At 50.2% G+C, this 19,302-nt stretch overlaps 1 protein-coding gene across 4 annotated transcripts in view; it reads left to right on the forward strand.

Moving 5' to 3' along the window:
* Positions 1-19,302, forward strand: part of FGF13 (fibroblast growth factor 13) — a 215,355-nt gene that overhangs the window by 169,959 nt on the left and 26,094 nt on the right. For all 4 annotated transcript variants that reach the window (XM_058848229.1, XM_058848231.1, XM_058848232.1 and 1 more), the window contains one exon: positions 640-743. In XM_058848229.1, coding sequence (XP_058704212.1) covers positions 640-743 — 104 coding nt within the window. The remainder of the gene's footprint in view (positions 1-639; positions 744-19,302) is intronic.

Below are 19,302 nucleotides of genomic sequence, written 5' to 3' on the forward strand. Positions count from 1 at the left end.
AGAAATGCGAGCAGAACATTCAAAGCAGCTCAATTTTGAAAGCACAGATTCAGGAGTTGATCTAAAGAATATGCTGCCATTTCATTTCATTTTGAAGTTATTTAACTCTGTTTTTTCAAACCCATTCTCCTCTAAAAAAGAGGAAGAATTAGACCCCAATGAGTTATAAGTGGAAACATTTTGAGATGCTAATGATGGTTTTCAGCTTTTCTGAATTTCATCTTCTTCCTTCCTCTTGGTCAAAATGTTTATACTGACTTTGAAAAAACGTTTTGATTGTCTTGAAAATTCTTTTGTTTGCTTGCTTCTGGATTCCTTTTTGCACTTAATGGCAAAAGAAAACCACACAAGAAAACGCAAATTGTGTGGAATTGTTGTGGGCAGGTGAGTTCTGTTGGCTGTCAGCAATGCCCAGCTCTGCAGAGTGAGGAGATGCTCTGATACCCTCAGATCATTCCTGAGCTCTTGGTGGAGATGGCTGGAAAAGGACTTGGTGGGGGAAGCATTGCTCTGTAGCACCCACAGAAATTTATATCTGCATGAGGAGACATTTTTTATTTGGTTCTGCCAGTTCTGCTTTCATTTTCTATTTGATCTGCATACACTAAAGGATTAATTTTGCTCTCCCTTCTCTCCTAGCTTTGTTTAACCTCATACCTGTGGGTTTACGAGTGGTGGCGATTCAGGGGGTTCAAACCAAATTGTACCTGGCAATGAACAGTGAAGGATACCTATATACATCAGTAAGTAAACATTTTTAATTCTGTTCTCAGTGGAACTGTGTGAAATGAATAACTTACTGTGGCAAGGGATCTGCTAATAACCTGCAAGTGTGAGCTTTGACAGCAGAGTCAGCGTGGATAGTCTGGCTCTGGTTTATTAATTTTATTTATTATTAAATAAATAAATGTTTATTATTCTCCATCAGGAGTGCACAGGGATGTCTGCAGGCAAACTCTGCTCCCTTTGGACTGTCCTGGAGTGTGAAATAGGAAAAACCCCACAGCCAAAACCCCACCCAGAAGGGATCCCATCTTTTGGTCCCTGGCTGATCAGAGTGGGGTCCTGAGGGGAAGGGACAGCTTTGTGTGTCACACAGCGTGGTTTGTGTCTCCCTGGAGGTTCTGTGTTACTGCCAGTAAAAGCAATTAGACAAAGGAATTTTTTTTTTATTTGGCCAAGATTTTCAAATTGAAATTTTATGGCTTCGAGTAGGTGAGTGAGTAAAGAACAGCTTTATTGGTAGTTTTGATGAAGAATGTCAGCTAATAATTTTCAGTGACATTTCTCATGAGAATAGACAGTGTTTATATTTAAAAAAAAAAATAAAAAAATTTAAAATAGACCATTTTTCAATTAAAAACATTTAGCTGAACTATGCTCAGGAGTTTTAATTATACAGTTTTAATAGATTTTTCCGAAGGAGGAAAATAGAGGAAAATGTATTCTATTATCTACTACAAATGATTCTCTTCTATAAATGATTCCCTTAATCCAGATAAAAATTAAGCAAACTTATTCAAATCTCTGATTTATTTTGCAATCCTGACAGCTGGGAGCAGGGGAAGCTTTGCATATTTTTTCCTCTTGTATCTGCCAGAGCAGAGCAGAGCAGGGATGGGCAGGGATGGGCAAAGAAGGGCAGGGATGGGCAGAGCTGAGCAGGGATGGGCAGGGATGGGCAGAGAAGGGCAGGGATGGGCAGGGATGGGCAGGGATGGGCAGGGATGGGCAGGGATGGGCAGGGATGGGCAGGGATGGACAGGGATGGGCAGGGATGGACAGGGATGGGCAGGGATGGGCAGAGCAGAGCAGGGCACAGCAGGGCAGGGATGGGCACAGCAGTGCCAGGACAAGGGGACAGTGCAGAGCAGAGCAGGGATGGGCAGAGCAGGGCAGGGCAGAGCAGAGCAGGGCAGAGCTGCCCAGGCAGTGCCAGGACAAGGGGACAGTGCACAGCACAGCAGAGCAGGGATGGGCAGAGCAGGGCAGGGCAGGGATGGGCACAGCAGTGCCAGGACAAGGGGACAGTGCACAGCACACTCTCTGGGTGCTCACAGTGCTGCAGAAATCCCCTGTGGCAGTGGCAGGGGCTGAGCCTGCAGTGAGCACCCTCTGCTCCTCTGGGACACTGCCCTGAGCTCCAGGCACCTCCCAGGGGATGGAGCAGCCCTGCCACTGGCCCTGCTGGCAGGAGAAGGGGCACAGTGTGACCCTCATCTACATCAGCTGCAGCTTTAGCTTGGTGGCCGTCTGTGCATCCTGGGCAGAGCTCTGAGATTCGCTTTCTTTTTGTTGTAATTTTCATTCTTTGCATTGATTAAGGGTAGTTCTTCACATGGTTATGTTCCCATGAATCGTGTCTTCCCTGAATCCTTTAATATCTTTGAATTCCCCAGTTTGTGTCATTGCAAAATTAACTGGTGACATCTCTCTATTTCCCCCTTAGTGACAGGGGTGATTTTTTTTTCCTTGTTAGACAACTATATTTTCTTACATTCATTTTTTTAATCTTCTTGAACCTGATGGGCTTGGCAAAGCCTTAAACTGACTTCTGTTGTGTGGTTTCCCAAACTTGTACTCTTAAATGGTCCCCACAAAAACAGCTATCCACTTAATTCTGACCTACTTTTTTAAGGGAAATTGTCACCCAAGTTCTCAATAACCTTTTGTTTATCCTCTGCTGCCTTCTGGTTTGGTTTTCTGTTCTTTGCAACAAACACAAGAAACTCTCAGAGGGAGAAGCCAGCTCTTGTCCCTGTGGGTGAGCCCAGGGAATGGACAAGGGCTGGTGAGGAGCATCTGCCCCTGCTTCAGGCTGCCAGAAATCCAGTTCCAGCACCATTTTTCAAGTGTTTCTAGCTTTTCTTTTGCTGATAATGGTCCTTTCAGCAAGGGATGCAGTCTGACAGTCTGATGCATGGGAAATGAACTCTGGATTTTGGGCTGTATTCTTGGTTGATATAAATGAGTCCCAGGAGAGCTCAGCTGATTTATAGCAGCTGAACACTCACCTGTTCAGGGGAAGCCACCAGGGAGTCTGGGGAACAGATCAGCTCAAGTAAGTGACATCCATCGACACATCCTGAGGGTTTCAAAGCCCCTGCAGGGATGTGCTCCTGAATGGGATTTGTCAGCAGCAGACAGATGGCAACACGGGATTGATCAAGTGCAAAAGCCCCACAAAACACTGGCAAGTTCCTGAGGCAGGAGAACAGGGGAAATAGAAAGGCACTTAAATTGTAGATAACCATAGCAGATAGTTGCACCATTTCCAGAGAGAAATGCAATCAGCAGTGGTGATGTAATTTAATAAGGAGAGAGATGATTGCGGTCTCTATCACCATCACGGGGTTTGGTTCTGGTGTGGTTTTTGTGTCTGTCCTCAGAGGGATCTGCCCTCACAGGCAGCCTGCAGTGTGCTTTCTTCAACCCAGGGGCTGTTCTCCAGAGTGAGGTGAATTTTCTCCACGGGGGGATCAGTGATGTACCATCAATCTGCAGAGAACAGATATCTGTAGCTGGCTGCCAGAGTTTATAGATAGTTTGTGGCATCTGTCAGAGCAAAAGTAAGATCTCTAATGTAATGATAAAAGCTCCTCAGGGACAAGGCAGCAATTCAGCTGAGCAAAAAGAAAGATAAACTATTAAACCAAATATGCAATTGTCTGCATGTGTTACAGGAGCACATCAAAGTCCTGGCCTGCAGGGGAGGGAAGTGGCCATGTCACAGAAATCCCCACCTGAGATGGTTTCTTTCCTGCAGCCAGTGTCCCCCCATGGCTGTTGTGTGACTGCTCCTCCCAAGCTGAGCCCACCCTCAAGGTTTTATCTGGGGGGACCTTGTCAGGAGCTGTTTGAAGCCACAGCTCGTGGTGCTTGAGCTTCCTTTCCCAGTGGAAGCTCAGGTTTGATTCATCCCTCTCACCCCAGCCTGATGCTCTGCAGGATGACTTCAACGCTGTTATGGCCCTGCTGTCTTACGTAACCACCTCATGAATCATTTTGTGTTTCAGGGTGGCTTTTATTTCATCTCACTTTTTGTGCTACCAACGACCACATCTTTCACATGACCACCATGGATGCCACTCTTGAGTTTTTCAGCTTTCATATCCTGTGAATTCTGTGCATTGTTTGGTTGTCTTGAAGGAAAGAGTGAAAGCCATTTGAAGGTTCTGCCTGTCAGACACGCAGCCCTGGAGCTGTTGCTTTCTCACTGGAGTGGTGCTGATGTGGCAGAGGAGGCTCTCAGCAATTCAGAGCAGCAGCTGAAGGTGGAGGTGAAGGGAATTGGTTGTTGTGCATAGGCTGAAACAGCCCCAACCAGCCTGTGAGCCCCCAGCCATGCATTTTCCATCAAGCATCGTGTTAGAGTTTTTCAGAGCATGTGATGAATGTCAGTGCCATGTCTCCTTTTCCCAGGGAACATTTCAAAACAGGCAGTTCTGGGCTTGTTTATCCTGTCAGAATCAGAACCATTCAATGTGTGCTGCTCATTGCATCCTCTGGCCAGCCTCAGCCTCAGCAGCAGCACAGCCCAGCTTGGAAAGAGGCTTCATCTCCCATCCTGTCCTGCCCTGGCCCTGTGTTTCAGCACAGCTTTCATTTCCCAGTGTCACAGGCAGCTCCTCACAGCTCTCCTGGGCTGCAGGGAGCCCTTCCCAAGGGAGCTGCTGTGCCCTGCCCACGTGTGGGCATCCTCCTGTCTGTCTGCTCCATCCCCTGTCTGTCTGCTCCATCCCCTGTCTGTCTGCTCCATCCCCTGTCTGTCTGCTCCATCCTCCTGTCTGTCTGCTCCATCCCCTGTCTGTCTGCTCCATCCCCTGTCTGTCTGCTCCATCCTCCTGTCTGTCTGCTCCATCCTCCTGTCTGTCTGCTCCATCCTCCTGTCTGTCTGCTCCATCCCCTGTCTGCTCCATCCTCCTGTCTGTCTGCTCCATCCCCTGTCTGTCTGCTCCATCCTCCTGTCTGTCTGCTCCATCCTCCTGTCTGTCTGCTCCATCCCCTGTCTGTCTGCTCCATCCCCTGTCTCCTCCATCCTCCTGTCTGTCTGCTCCATCCTCCTGTCTGTCTGCTCCATCCTCCTGTCTGCTCCATCCTCCTGTCTGTCTGCTCCATCCCCTGTCTGTCTGCTCCATCCTCCTGTCTGTCTGCTTTATCCTCCTGTCTGTCTGCTCCATCCTCCTGTCTGTCTGCTCCATCCTCCTGTCTGTCTGCTCCATCCTCCTGTCTGTCTGCTCCATCCTCCTGTCTGTCTCCTCCATCCTCCTGTCTGTCTGCTCCATCCCCTGTCTGTCTGCTCCATCCTCCTGTCTGCTCCATCCTCCTGTCTGTCTGCTCCATCCCCTGTCTGTCTGCTCCATCCCGTCTCCTCCATCCTCCTGTCTGTCTGCTCCATCCTCCTGTCTGCTCCATCCTCCTGTCTGTCTGCTCCATCCTCCTGTCTGTCTGCTCCATCCTCCTGTCTGTCTGCTCCATCCTCCTGTCTGTCTGCTCCATCCTCCTGTCTGTCTGCTCCATCCTCCTGTCTGTCTGCTCCATCCTCCTGTCTGTCTGCTCCATCCTCCTGTCTGTCTGCTCCATCCTCCTGTCTGCTCCATCCTCCTGTCTGTCTGCTCCATCCTCCTGTCTGTCTGCTCCATCCTCCTGTCTGTCTGCTCCATCCTCCTGTCTGTCTGCTCCATCCTCCTGTCTGTCTGCTCCATCCTCCTGTCTGTCTGCTCCATCCTCCTGTCTGTCTGCTCCATCCCCTGTCTGTCTGCTCCATCCTCCTGTCTGCTCCATCCTCCTGTCTGTCTGCTCCATCCTCCTGTCTGTCTGCTCCATCCTCCTGTCTGTCTGCTCCATCCTCCTGTCTGTCTGCTCCATCCTCCTGTCTGTCTGCTCCATCCTCCTGTCTGTCTGCTCCATCCCCTGTCTGCTCCATCCTCCTGTCTGTCTGCTCCATCCTCCTGTCTGTCTGCTCCATCCTCCTGTCTGTCTGCTCCATCCTCCTGTCTGTCTGCTCCATCCTCCTGTCTGCTCCATCCTCCTGTCTGTCTGCTCCATCCCCTGTCTGTCTGCTCCATCCTCCTGTCTGCTCCATCCTCCTGTCTGTCTGCTCCATCCTCCTGTCTGTCTGCTCCATCCTCCTGTCTGTCTGCTCCATCCCCTGTCTGTCTGCTCCATCCTCCTGTCTGTCTGCTCCATCCTCCTGTCTGTCTGCTCCATCCCCTGTCTGTCTGCTCCATCCTCCTGTCTGTCTGCTCCATCCTCCTGTCTGCTCCATCCCCTGTCTGCTCCATCCCCTGTCTGTCTGCTCCATCCTCCTGTCTGTCTGCTCCATCCTCCTGTCTGTCTGCTCCATCCTCCTGTCTGTCTGCTCCATCCTCCTGTCTGTCTGCTCTGTCTGCTCCATCCTCCTGTCTGTCTGCTCCATCCCCTGTCTGCTCCATCCTCCTGTCTGTCTGCTCCATCCTCCTGTCTGTCTGCTCCATCTGCTCCATCCTCCTGTCTGTCTGCTCCATCCTCCTGTCTGCTCCATCCTCCTGTCTGTCTGCTCCATCCTCCTGTCTGTCTGCTCCATCCTCCTGTCTGTCTGCTCCATCCCCTGTCTGCTCCATCCTCCTGCAGCCTCCAGCTTACGGGGGGCACTTCAGGGCACCCATCTTTCTGTTGGGAAGAGGTGCTCATGCTGCCTTTGCTAACTCTTCTGGGATGTGCAGTATTTTTGATTTAACATTGCTGCTGTATGTGGCTTCATTTGCCATTTCTCATCTGATGTCACTTGGTGCAGAGTTAGCAGGGCTTTGAGGAGCACTTTGGTATAAAAGCCTGTGCAGAGCTGTACATAGAATTTACCCTAAGAGAGCATTCAGCTAACATTGTCCTCTGTATGTAAACAAAACTGTCATCTCTAAGTTTGGTACCTGCACTGAAAGTAAATATTGTGTGAAGCATGCACATTGATGATAGCCAAGAGAACTGAAATGTGATTAAATTCTCAGAGTGATTCAAAAATTGGTTTTGGTGAGTTGGAGAGAAGAGAAGTTTGTGCATATTTTAATACTGAGCAGTGCAGTGGAGACCTGCTGTAGCTAATGGGAATGGCTGGGGCATTTATAATGAATTACTGGCAAAGAGCATTTTTCCACCTCCGAGAAACAGCACAAACCAAGAGATAGGGGAAATAATGAAAAGCTTGAGCTGTGCTGGTGTAAATGCCGTGAGGCTGTGCCTGGTGCAGGGATGCTGCTGCTCCCTGCAGGTGCTGCTCTCTGCTGGGAGCAGTGGCAGCCCACATTTCTGGGGACAGACTGCCTGTCTCCAGCAGGGGAGTGCAGATGGCATCACCCCCCAAGGGAGAATTATTAGGAGATTCAGCAAGCTGAAGGTCTGGAAACTCTTTCACTGCTTTTCTCTCCAAGTCATCCCCCAGGCATCTGAAACCCCCAGAGATGCTGCTGTGCCTCCATCCCTCGCTGCAGGGGCGGGGGGCTCAGCACCCCCTCAGTGAGACAGGGCAGAGGATGCTCCAGGGCTGTGCTCTGCTCACCCTCACACACCTGCACACCTGGGCAGTGCTTTCACAATACAGCTGCTGCCAAAAATCAACACTGGAGCTGCTGTTTGTGCAGGAGGGGTTTAAATGTCCTGTGAGGTAAATAATATACATGCAAAGTAGGTAAGAAGAGTAGAAGTGCATCCTCTTCCTTTGCTGGTCATTTGCTAATCAATGCCAAAGTCCTCAGGTGAAAAAGCAGAAAGTTTTTATAAGCTCAGACTCCAGACACTGCTCAGAGCACGAGTCTGGGACTCAGCAAGCTCAGAAAAGTGGCTGAAATGGCAATATAGCTCTTAACACCCGGTTTTCCAGTCCATTGCACTGCTCACTGGGGTCACAGTGACACAAAAATGCCGTGGTGACCAAAAAAAAGCCTTGGCAGAGTGTGGAGTGGGACTCAAGTCTGGGAGCTTCACACCTTGGATCACACTGATCACTTTGAACAAGGGCTTTTGGCCCTGGACCAGCAGATGAGGAATCCTGAAGTGCAGAGCTTCCAGGCTGCTCACAGCCCCTCAGTGTCACATTGCAGAGCACCTTTGGCAGGCAGAGGGGTGAGCAGATAAGGGCTGGAGCTGCAGAGTGTGAGGAGAGCATTGCCAGCTCCTGGATCCACTGGATTTGTGTGCTCAGATCCCCAGGGAACAGCTCACCTTGCTGGGATTCAGCAGGGCCAAGGAGAAATGTGCTGCTTTTCTCTCCTAAACACGGTGCAGGTGCTGCACCTTGGGACCAGCAGCGTGGGTACCTGTGGGGTGTGGAGGTCCGTGCACACCAGGTGTGTGTGCCTGCTTCTTGTAGAGCTGGGCTCCATTCACTGGGAAAATATGCATGCTAGTATTTATGTGGATTTTTGAGGTGTTGATTATTTTTCCTGATATGTGTTGATATGTGTCTTCAAGTTCAGAAGCAAGATCACATTCCAAACTGATTCTGTTTCTTTAGAATGTGACTCAATTGAAGGAAAATACCATTATGAAACCTTGCCTTCTTTCCTGCTGCTGCCTTTCCTTCTAAGAAGCTGTCTGCCTGCTCTGGGAAGCCCAGGAGGGTTCCCCTCCCTCTGTGCTGCAGGTTGAGCTAATGAGCAGCTCTTGTCACAGTGACTCAGCAGAGCCCAGCCTGGAGCTGCCTCGGGTGTCTGAGGGTGAGCATCTCACCAGGCTGTGAGCAGCCACAGCTCCCAGGGCTCCCCAAAACAGCAGGAGAGGGCTGGCCCAGAGCCAGAGCAGGAACTGACCCAGGGTGACACTGAGATGCAGGGGCTCATCACGTTTATTAAATTCACAGAAAGTGTTTTCCAGCAGCTCGGTGCTCAGCTGAGCCCATTGCCACGGGAGCCTGAGGATCCCATCGTCTGCCTGGGCTCCAGCATCACTTGGGTAAACCCTGGAAAGGAGAGTGCTGCAGAGTACAGTGGTGTTCCATTTGGCTCAGAGGTGCCTGGAAATGCCCTCCCAGCAGAGGCAGGGCAGTGTGGGCAGGAAGGCAAGATCCCTTTTCCTTTGGGCACCTGCAGCTGGGCAGGAGGATGAGCAGGATGTGCCCTGCAGTGAGTGCTGCTGCTGCTGTGTGCTGGGGATGTTCTGTCCCTGGGTCACTCCCAGGAAATGCCCCGAGTTAAAGCTGCTCACAGATTGATGGGACAGGGGCAGAGGGCGTGGAACAGGGCTGGGAGCAGGAAAAGCAGAGTGAGGAGGTGGAAGTGTGCCTGCTCCTGTGGGTGCCTGTGCTGCAGGACACCACTCACAGCTCTGGCTGTTCAGCAGTGCCAGGGCAAACAAAATTCAGCAGTTCTTGTGCTAAAAGTGAGTAAAGGGGAGCCCAGTTCCCCAGAACTGCTGTCCATGAGTCCAGGCTGTCACCATCAGCTGATCTCCATGTGGGGGTATTGGGAGCAGATTTATGAACACTTGAGTTTTTATCTTTGTGTAGCCCTGCAGTTACAGCAGTGCTAAGAGGAGCTGAATTCACTTCTGTTCTACTTGGCAGCCTCCAGAGAAATGTTTACTGCTCCTGGCCGTTTACATCCTTGCAAGCCCACTAAAAGCATCTTTTCCTTGCAGAACTTTTATTGCAAGAGATGAGGTGAAGAAAGTGGGAATCCAGCTTGACTATAAAAGTTCACACTGTCAGCCAAAAGGCTTCTTTTGAAAAGAGTACAGAGAAATAGCGATGGGGAGTCTGTGGGGGAGAAAAAGGAGTCATTAAACCCAAGATTCAGAGTTTCATGGTTGCTTTTGGGAGCTGCAGCACAACTGGAGGAGGTTTCCAAAGGAGGCTCTGTTGCTTCAGTCCCAGTCTGAATGCCATCCTCTTGGCATGACTCCTGTGTGCTGGAACCAGAGCCCCCAGAAAGCAGGAGAAACCTTCTGTGGGGCACAGAAGCTACTCAGGAGCAAAGGAAATGGAAAAGTTGTCATATTTACATGATGCCCTTGCAGCCTTGGTTTCAGAAACAAACATCTCCATAAGGCAGTTCTTGGAGTTAGAGCTGCTGGGTTCCTGGATGGAAAATACAAAATGGGAAAGGAGAAAGTCTGTTGAATAAAAATTGTATCGAGAAACTTGCATTTGCATACTGAGCTGCTTTCATTAGGTAATCTAGGATTAACAAAGGAATCTGAAATTTGGAATACATTAGGGAGTCCTTGGATATAATGCCTGTATAATAGCTTTTACCAGCGGATGGGATGGTCTAAATAATTGAACTGATAAGGCCATTCATGTCTCACATTCTGCTGATGCTACAGGTGCCATCACATTGTTTTTCATTTTTGTAGTTTTACCCAAACAGCTCTGAATATTGAGCAGGATGGTTCTTCTAAAATGGAATCCGCTGGGGAGCCAAGCAAAACAGGCATGATAATTGGTGAAGTGCAGTTCTGTTTATTTAAAGCCTCAGGAGGTATCTAAAAATCAGAGAGCTCGTTTCAGAATCACAGCACAAGACACTGTCTGCTTTATCAAGCAGTCTCCCCCTTTTCTTCCTCTGATTACTTTGAATGCACAGAAATGAGGGATCAATTTAGACTCTCCATCCTCATCCCCAGAGCATTGTCAGGTGTTTAAAACAGCCTGCTATGAGATAGCAGTGTTCCTCTTGAGCCAGCTATTGGTGGGACGTTGTGTTTGAGCTGACTGTGAGTGGGCAAACCTCAAAAGATTGGTGAGCACAATTCCTTGAATGACAGCTCCAGAGCTTCATGTTTTAGCAAAATGGGTTTAGGGAACTGCAAAGAGTGGGCTGCTCCTCACCCTGCCAGTACCCGTGTCCTCCAGCTCAACTGGAAGACAGTTGTTTTAAAATGAGGATATCTGGTGGAGCTGGTACATGAATTAGAAGCAGAGTTTCATAAATACGAAGGTTTCAGCTCAGGTTTCAGGCAAAAGTTCCCATCAATTCTCATTCTGTTCTCGTTATTTCACACCAGCGTGCTCAGAGCTAGCGCAGCATCTGCTGCCAGCTGAGCCATATTGACACTGACAGAAGGCACTGTAAGCTCAGAGTAAATAAGAGAATGATCTGAAACAGAACAAAAAACATAAGAAAATCTAATAAGTGAAATAGACACAGTTTGAAGTGCAGATCTGTTCCCTTCACCTGATAAACTAAGAGTTTAATGGGCTTGATATTGCAAATCCTTTCTCATGTAATTCTTACTCAGGCAGTTGCTCTGACTGCCAGCCAGAGGGAGAATTAATTTATCTGAGGAAAATTTTCAGGATCTGGACAAGACAGTCATTGATTTACAATATGAGATTTCTGTGTCATTAAAAAATGAACAGAAGGTTTGGGAGGCCTGTGAACGTTAATGAGTGGAAGAAGTGTGTGCTTGCCTGAGCCAGGTCTGCAGCGAGGACAGGCAGAGCCCTGAGGGGCTCTCGGTGTCAAGGGCAAACCTTGAGCCCTTGGCTTGGAGCCTCCTCTGGCTGAGTGCCCCGGGCAGGAGCTGGGCTGGTGCTTTCCTGTGGAACAGCCCAGCAGAACCAGCTCTTCTTCTGCTCCCAAATAAATAATCCCTCTCCTCAAACGCCTTGTGCTGCTGGACAGGAGCTGCAGGAGCTGCAGCTCTTGGTGCCCTGTGTGAGGCTGCAGAGGCTGCAGGAGGGCTCAGAGCAGGCTCAGAGCAGGCTCAGGCAGCTCTGCCCTGGTGCCACTCCAGGACAGGACAGGGTTTGTGTCACCAGCCCTGGAGCTGCAGCCAGCACCGCTCACCCACTCCTGCAAATCTCCACTTTCATTTGTGCTTCAGCTGCCTCTGTGTGAAACAAGGATTTGAAGTGTGTTCTAGACAGACCTGGAGCTTGCAGAGTTCAGCACAGACCTCCCTGGGCTTTGTCTTGGGGAAATTATTGCAGCTGTGCTAGGAAAGACCTAGAAGAGCTTCATGCAAATTGTTGATTTCCACCACATTAGTTAATTGTTTCCCAGATTAGCATTTCTAATCTGTGAGATGCCAGAAAACACCTCTGCTCTCCAAGTGATGCACTGACAGTTTATATTTCCTTTAATTATACTTGTAGGAGCAGTACCAGAAGGGCAAGCATTCATTATAAATAACCTGTAGCTCTTCCAACTGAACAGAATCTTTTCTGCAGGTCTTTGTCCAGCAGCCGTGGCAGGGAGGGAGCATTCCTCACCCATGAGCCATGGCTGGTGCAGGGATGATTTCCCCAGCAGCAGGGATGATTTCTCCAGCAGCAGGGATGATTTCTCCCTTCAGCAGGGATGATTTCTCCAGCAGCAGTGATTTCTCCCAGCAGTGATGATTTCCCCAGCAGCAGTGATTTCTCCCAGCAGCAGGGATGATTTCTCCCAGCAGCAGTGGTGATTTCTCCCAGCAGCAGGGATGTCTCCCAGCAGCAGGGATGATTTCTCCCAGCAGGGATGATTTCCCCAGCAGCAGGGATGATTTCTCCCAGCAGCAGTGATGATTTCTCCCAGCAGCAGGGATGATTTCTCCCAGCAGCAGGGATGATTTCTCCCAGCAGCAGGGATGATTTCTCCCTTCAGCAGGGATGATTTCTCCCAGCAGGGATGATTTCTCCCAGCAGCAGGGATGATTTCTCCCAGCAGGGATGATTTCTCCCAGCAGCAGGGATGATTTCTCCCAGCAGCAGTGATGATTTCTCCCAGCAGCAGGGATGATTTCTCCCAGCAGGGATGATTTCTCCCAGCAGCAGGAATGATTTCTCCCAGCAGCAGTGATGTCTCCCAGCAGCAGGGATGATTTCTCCCAGCAGTGGTGATTTCTCCCAGCAGGGATGATTTCTCCCAGCAGGGATGATTTCTCCCAGCAGCAGGGATGATTTCTCCCAGCAGCAGCAGGGATGATTTCCCCAGCAGCAGGGATGATTTCTCCCAGCAGGGATGATTTCTCCCAGTAGCAGGGATGATTTCCCCAGCAGCAGGGATGATTTCTCCCAGCAGGGATGATTTCTCCCTCCAGCAGGGATGATTTCTCCCTTCAGCAGGGATGATTTCTCCCTTCAGCAGGGATGATTTCCCCAGCAGCAGGGATGATTTCTCCCAGCAGGGATGATTTCTCCCAGCAGCAGGGATGATTTCCCCAGCAGCAGGGATGTCTCCCAGCAGCAGGGATGTCTCCCAGCAGCAGGGATGATTTCTCCCTTCAGCAGGGATGATTTCTCCCTTCAGCAGGGATGATTTCTCCCAGCAGCAGTGATGTCTCCCAGCAGCAGGGATGATTTCTCCCAGCAGCAGGGATGATTTCTCCCAGCAGCAGTGATGTCTCCCAGCAGCAGGGATGATTTCTCCCAGCAGCAGGGATGATTTCTCCCAGCAGCAGGGATGATTTCCCCAGCAGCAGTGATGTCTCCCAGCAGCAGGGATGATTTCTCCCTTCAGCAGGGATGATTTCCCCAGCAGCAGGGATGATTTCTCCCAGCAGCAGTGATGTCTCCCTTCAGCAGGGATGATTTCTCCCAGCAGCAGGGATGTCTCCCAGCAGCAGGGATGATTTCTCCCAGCAGCAGTGGTGATTTCTCCCAGCAGCAGGGATGTCTCCCAGCAGCAGGGATGATTTCTCCCAGTGCTGTGAGGCAGGACAGGCTCTGCTGGTGCCCAGCTCTGTCAGCAGTCCTGGCTGCACACACCTTGCAGCGATCTGCCCGTGATGAGCCCCTGCAGATCTGAACTTCCACTGACAGGGACACAGCCTTCATCTGCAAGGGGCTTGGGAACATCCCTGCTAAGGAAATCAACCTCCTTTTGTGCTGTTAGGGGAGAAGATGAGCACAGTCATCCTGCCTTGGCCATGAATCATCTGATAAAGCTTCATTTGCTACCCAAAGCAAACCCTCTGCACTTGCAGCCCTTCATTTTATTACCACAACCCTGACAGCAAAAGAAGACAAGGGGGGTTTTTTCCCCCTCTCATTTAATACCAGGCTTTCTGTTGTTGAACTATTTTGTCTCCCTCTGGCTCTGACAGTCTTCAAAACAACAGTTGCTTCTCTTAGGAAACAACTGGAGTTAATGTGGGTAACTGTGATAGGTATGGCCTTTGCTTTTTGATACAGCAATTATTCAGTCTTTAGGGATTTTTGACTCCAGCAGTGTTGGTAAAATTAAGTTGTCATTAGGCTGATGCCTCTGGAGCCATTTGCTACTGTAAGGCCGAGTCCAAACATCTCTACTTGTACTCAAAACAAATGTTGGGCAATGTAGAACGGGAAATTGCTGTGCCTTGCACAGGCTCAGGCTGTGCCCCCCACACCACCTCATCCCTGGGGTACCTGCAGCAGAGTCACAAAGAGAAGAATTGGATCCTTTGACTGATGTTCTGGCACCTTTGACTCTCTGCTCAGAGTCTGGTGGGGTTGTGCAGGTCATGTAGTTCTTAAACCAAAATCTAAGCACCTTTGCAGTAAAAGCTGCAGTCAGAACCGTGGGTTCCATATGAATGCTGAGGGTGTCTGTAAGGACACATTCCCCCTTCAGCCCTTCGTGCTCCACCTCTGCCCTGGGGCTGTTCTGCAGCTGGATCTGAGCACAGGAATGTTCCAGCAGCTCGGTGAGCCTCAGCCATCCCCCAGCACGGCCACAGCGACAGCTCGCTGGAGGTGTGTGCCAGCTGAGCAGTCCTGGGGACACAGCAGGGTCAGGGTGAGCAGGTGACAGCTCTGGGGACACAGCAGGGTCAGGGTGAGTGGGTGACAGGTCTGGGGACACAGCAGGGTCAGGGTGAGCAGGTGACAGCTCTGGGGACACAGCAGGGTCAGGGTGTCCCTGAGCAGGTGACAGGTCTGGGGACACAGCAGGGTCAGGGTGAGCAGGTGACAGCTCTGGGTGACAGCTCTGGGGACACAGCACAGTCAGGTGTCCCTGAACAGGTGACAGCTCTGGGGACACAGCAGGGTCAGGTGTCCCTGGAGCAGGTGACAGCTCTGGGTGACAGCTCTGGGGACACAGCAGAGTCAGGGTGTTCCTGAGCAGGTGACAGCCCTGGGGACACAGCACAGTCAGGGTGTCCCTGGAGCAGGTGACAGCTCTGGGTGACAGGTCTGGGGACACAGCAGGGTCAGGGTGAGCAGGTGACAGGTCTGGGTGACAGCTCTGGGGACACAGCAGAGTCAGGTGTCCCTGGAGCAGGTGACAGCTCTGGGGACACAGCACAGTCAGGTGTCCCTGGAGCAGGTGACAGCTCTGGGGACACAGCAGGGTCAGGGTGAGCAGGTGACAGGTCTGGGGACACAGCAGGGTCAGGGTGAGCAGGTGACAGCTCTGGGTGACAGCTCTGGGGACACAGCACAGTCAGGTGTCCCTGAGCAGGTGACAGCTCTGGGTCCCCAGCAGCACAGCCAGGGGGTGCCCAGGGGGCAGAGCACAGGTTTCCCATTGCATGGGGGAGTTTTCTCTCCTCCTGGCCTTGGCAGGGGTGTGTTTGCTGCAGGGCAGCCGTGCCCATCGCCAGTCCCTGCTGCAGGCAGTGTCCCACAGCCCAGGGGGTGACAGCACCCAACACCTCACGCTCCCCACTCCCACCCCGGGGGCTCTGTGAGCTCCTGCTCTGCTGGGATGGGCCTCCATCCTCCACACACATTTATTTGGGTAAGAGACTGAAAAATCCATCTGCTGTCTTGAGCAGTCACCAACAAAGGGTGTCTGTGCTGACAGTGCCCTTCCCTGGGATGGTACAGACAGTCTCAGCTGAGACAGGGCAGGCTTTATTAACAGAAATCATTACTGATAAAAAAGAAAAGATTGATTAGTTGAGAAAGAACTCTGACCTGCACAGCCTTATCTTATCTTTTAGTCTCTTCTCTCCTTGATATTTTCTGCTCCAAGAGTAAAAACTTTAATATAAGCTGAACATTTTTTGCATGCATGCATATTCAGGGTTGTAAATGAAAGGAGGTTGACAGTTTTGCATTTAGTAACTTCACACCCACACACCTCTTTTCTTTCTGATGCTGACACTTGAGCCTTTGAAGCAGCTCCCAGGAGCAGTCCCTGCTGCAGACAAGGGAGATGGAAGGAGGGAACCTGGAGCTGCTGCTCTTGGCACATGGCACCTGCAAGGGGCTTTGAAGAAGGGCCCTTTGCTAAAGGAGGAGCTCAGAAATTGTTTCTCATTACTCAGGAGGAAGCTGCAGGCAGTTTAAAGGCGAGGCTGAGTGTGTGGGGTGTTGTTAAGGCTGGGGAGAGCAGTGGAGCCCTGTGGTGATGCTGGGCTCTGCTGGCCTGGCTCCAGGGCTGTGGTGATTCCATCACAGGGACTCCTCTCCAGGGCTGCAGTGATTCCCATCACAGGAGCTCCTCCTGGCCTCTGCCAGTTCCCCTGGACAGCAGCTGGGGTTTGGGTGTCTCTGCTGTGTCTGGGTGAACTCTGCCGGTTCCCCTGGACATCAGGAGGGGTCTGGGTGGCTCTGCTGTGTCTGGGTGCCCTCTGCCAGTTCCCCTGGACAGCAGGAGGGGTTTGGGTGGCTCTGCTGTGTCTGGGTGCCCTCTGCCCTGTGGCAGAGCTGGGGCTGGCCTGAGCAGGGGTTCCAGCAGAGCCCTGCCCTGGCACAGGGACAGGGAGCAGCTCCTGCCCTGCCAGGGGGGCACTGAGGCTGCCCCTGGTGCTCCCTCAGTGCTCCCATCCACAAACACCTCTGCTCCTTCCTCCACCTGACTCCTGTTTCCTTCTGCTCCTTCCTCCACCTGACTCCTGTTTCCTTCTGCTCCTTCCTCCACCTGACTCCTGTTTCCCTCTGCTCCTTCCCACACCTGACTCCTGTTTCCTTCTGCTCCTTCCTCCACCTGACTCCTGTTTCCTTCTGCTCCTTCCCACACCTGACTCCTGTTTCCCTCTGCTCCTTCCTCCACCTGACTCCTGTTTTCTTCTGCTCCTTCCCACACCTGACTCCTGTTTCCTTCTGCTCCTTCCTCCACCTGACTCCTGTTTCCCTCTGCTCCTTCCCACACCTGACTCCTGTTTCCCTCTGCTCCTTCCTCCACCTGACTCCTGTTTCCCTCTGCTCCTTCCTCCACCTGACTCCTGTTTCCCTCTGCTCCTTCCCACACCTGACTCCTGTTTCCCTCTGCTTGGCACTCCTCCCCTTTTGACATCCACTCCTCTCAGTATTTTATTTATTACATTTCTCCTTTTCCTCCCCCTCTAGAATTTATTCCATCCCTCTCTTTGCCAGCAGAAAGGGCAGATTTCCTTCTCAGCAACCCCTCCCTCCTGTTCCCAGCATCCCCACAAGCTTCCAATCCTGCCAGAGCCAATGGCAAGTGTGTGCCTGTAAAAGTAACAAAATCAATTCCACATTTTGGAACAAAAGGAGTGGGTTTAAAATCTATTTCTTCTCCCACTTGCTTCAGAGGACACCCTGGCTTGGAAGGGCTTTTCTTTTCCAAACACTCTGCTCGAAATAGGCATTTGTTATAAAAAAAGCAGTTTTCAATTTGAAGTGGGGGTGGTGGGCATACATATTCAACTCAACTCATATACATTTTGGTAATTTAAAATTTCCATAAGTAGGAAGCCTATGCAGTGTAAGCCCCAGTGATCCTTAGCCATTCACAGCAGAGCACATGGGTACATGAGCTCTGTTTAAATTAGCAGCAGAGTGTGTTTGCCTCTGGGAAATAACAGTCCTAGGTAAAAGGATGTGCTTGAATTGCCTTTGCAAAGCCTTTGGATGAACTGCTCAGCAATGGGATCATCCCTGCCAAAAAGGAGCTGTATCATTTAAACACTGCCATTTCTGTTTGAAAGCCAGCTTGTTAAAAAATAAGGGAAAGTGGGCAAAAAGTGTGTGCTTGCTGGTGAGGGTGTGCAAGGTCTGAGCTGGACTGGGGCTGGGACACAGCTTTTGTCATCCTCTTCAAGGGGCCAACAAAAGGAGCCATGGAAAAATCCACTGATAAAAATAAGGCTGGAAACCAAGCAGAGAATCACTAAAGGGGAAAGTCAGAGAGAGAATGAATTAATAAAGAACAGAAATAGGGGAGGAAAGCAAGCAGGATAATAGAAAATATGGTATAGCAAGTATATTACAGATCAGGCATCCATCACATCTGGGTGGATTATTCTTAACTAAGTACATACAGACAAAGCAATTTAATTAATTTATTTTTTCATGTAGAAAATGACTGGGAATGAGGAGTGTTGGGAAGGAATTGATGAATGGTGAGGAAGGAATCTGTGCTGGAGGTTGAACCCCCTGACACAGAGCTGTGCATGGGTGAGCCAGGTGGATGCAGACATTATTAATGAGGATTCAGTTGAGCTGCATTTTCTTCTTTCTTCATAATCTTAAAATGCACAATAATTTCCCTCAGAGGAAATAAATTTTCTCCAAAACTGTGTATTTTCTCCCTGTGCACATGTGTATCTTTCCCCTTCTGCTCTGGAATACAGTTTTGCACAGGAAATTTTCAACCATTGCACAGTTTGCTCCCACCAAAAAAAACCAAACCCTTTATCTGACTTTCCTGTAATGGGTTCATTCACTAACCTGAAGATGAATTGTTCATTTGGAGTGAGAGTTCTCTTTTCCAGCGCTCCTGGGACTCGAGTTTAGTGGCAGAATTGCTGGAGGGAGATGTTGGGTGTTGCTGGAATTCTTTGCAGCTCCGTGGTGGAGCCTGGAGGGAGTTTGACCCCTCGGTGGGGTTTGCTGCTCTGTCCTCTGCTGTCTCTGGGAGCTGCTGATTGCAGCTGATTTTCACCACAGCTCATCCTGCTCGATTTCTTTTTCCTACCAAGCTTAACAAAGATGTTCCCTAAAGTTTCTAGCTTTGCCTCAGCCATAGATATTAACATAACAGCAGATATTTTGGGGCTGTTTTGTGGGGAAATGCACACCTTTCAGATGTGTTTCAGCTTGAAGATGATTTGAAGGTACATGTTAAAATTGTCCTGAAATTTTTTGACACCAAGAGGAACAGCATCAGCATAAGTGAAAAATATTTGAGATTGTCAAGTGGTGTGAAATAGGAGAGCAGAGGGTTAGCACAGAGGCTGCTTCCTGCAGCCTAAATTAAGTACTCAGTCAAACCTTCCCCATGAACTGAGTCACACTTGATGGAAATGACCCATTTCTAACAGTTTCACCAAGGGCTAGCTCATCACAGCCAAGATTTGGGCTTTTTTGGTAGTTTTTGTCCTAAGATGTGCAGCTTGTGATGAAGAAAGCTTTAAAGCCCAAAGGAAAGTTTCTCTTGTTTCTCATGTGCTGGGAAGGAGCAGCCCCAGAGGCAGGAGGGTCTGGTGCCGGGTGGCAGGGTCAGCTCTGCC

The sequence above is a fragment of the Poecile atricapillus genome, chromosome 12 (assembly GCF_030490865.1).
Source record: "Poecile atricapillus isolate bPoeAtr1 chromosome 12, bPoeAtr1.hap1, whole genome shotgun sequence".
Taxonomy (NCBI): Eukaryota; Metazoa; Chordata; class Aves; order Passeriformes; family Paridae; genus Poecile; species Poecile atricapillus.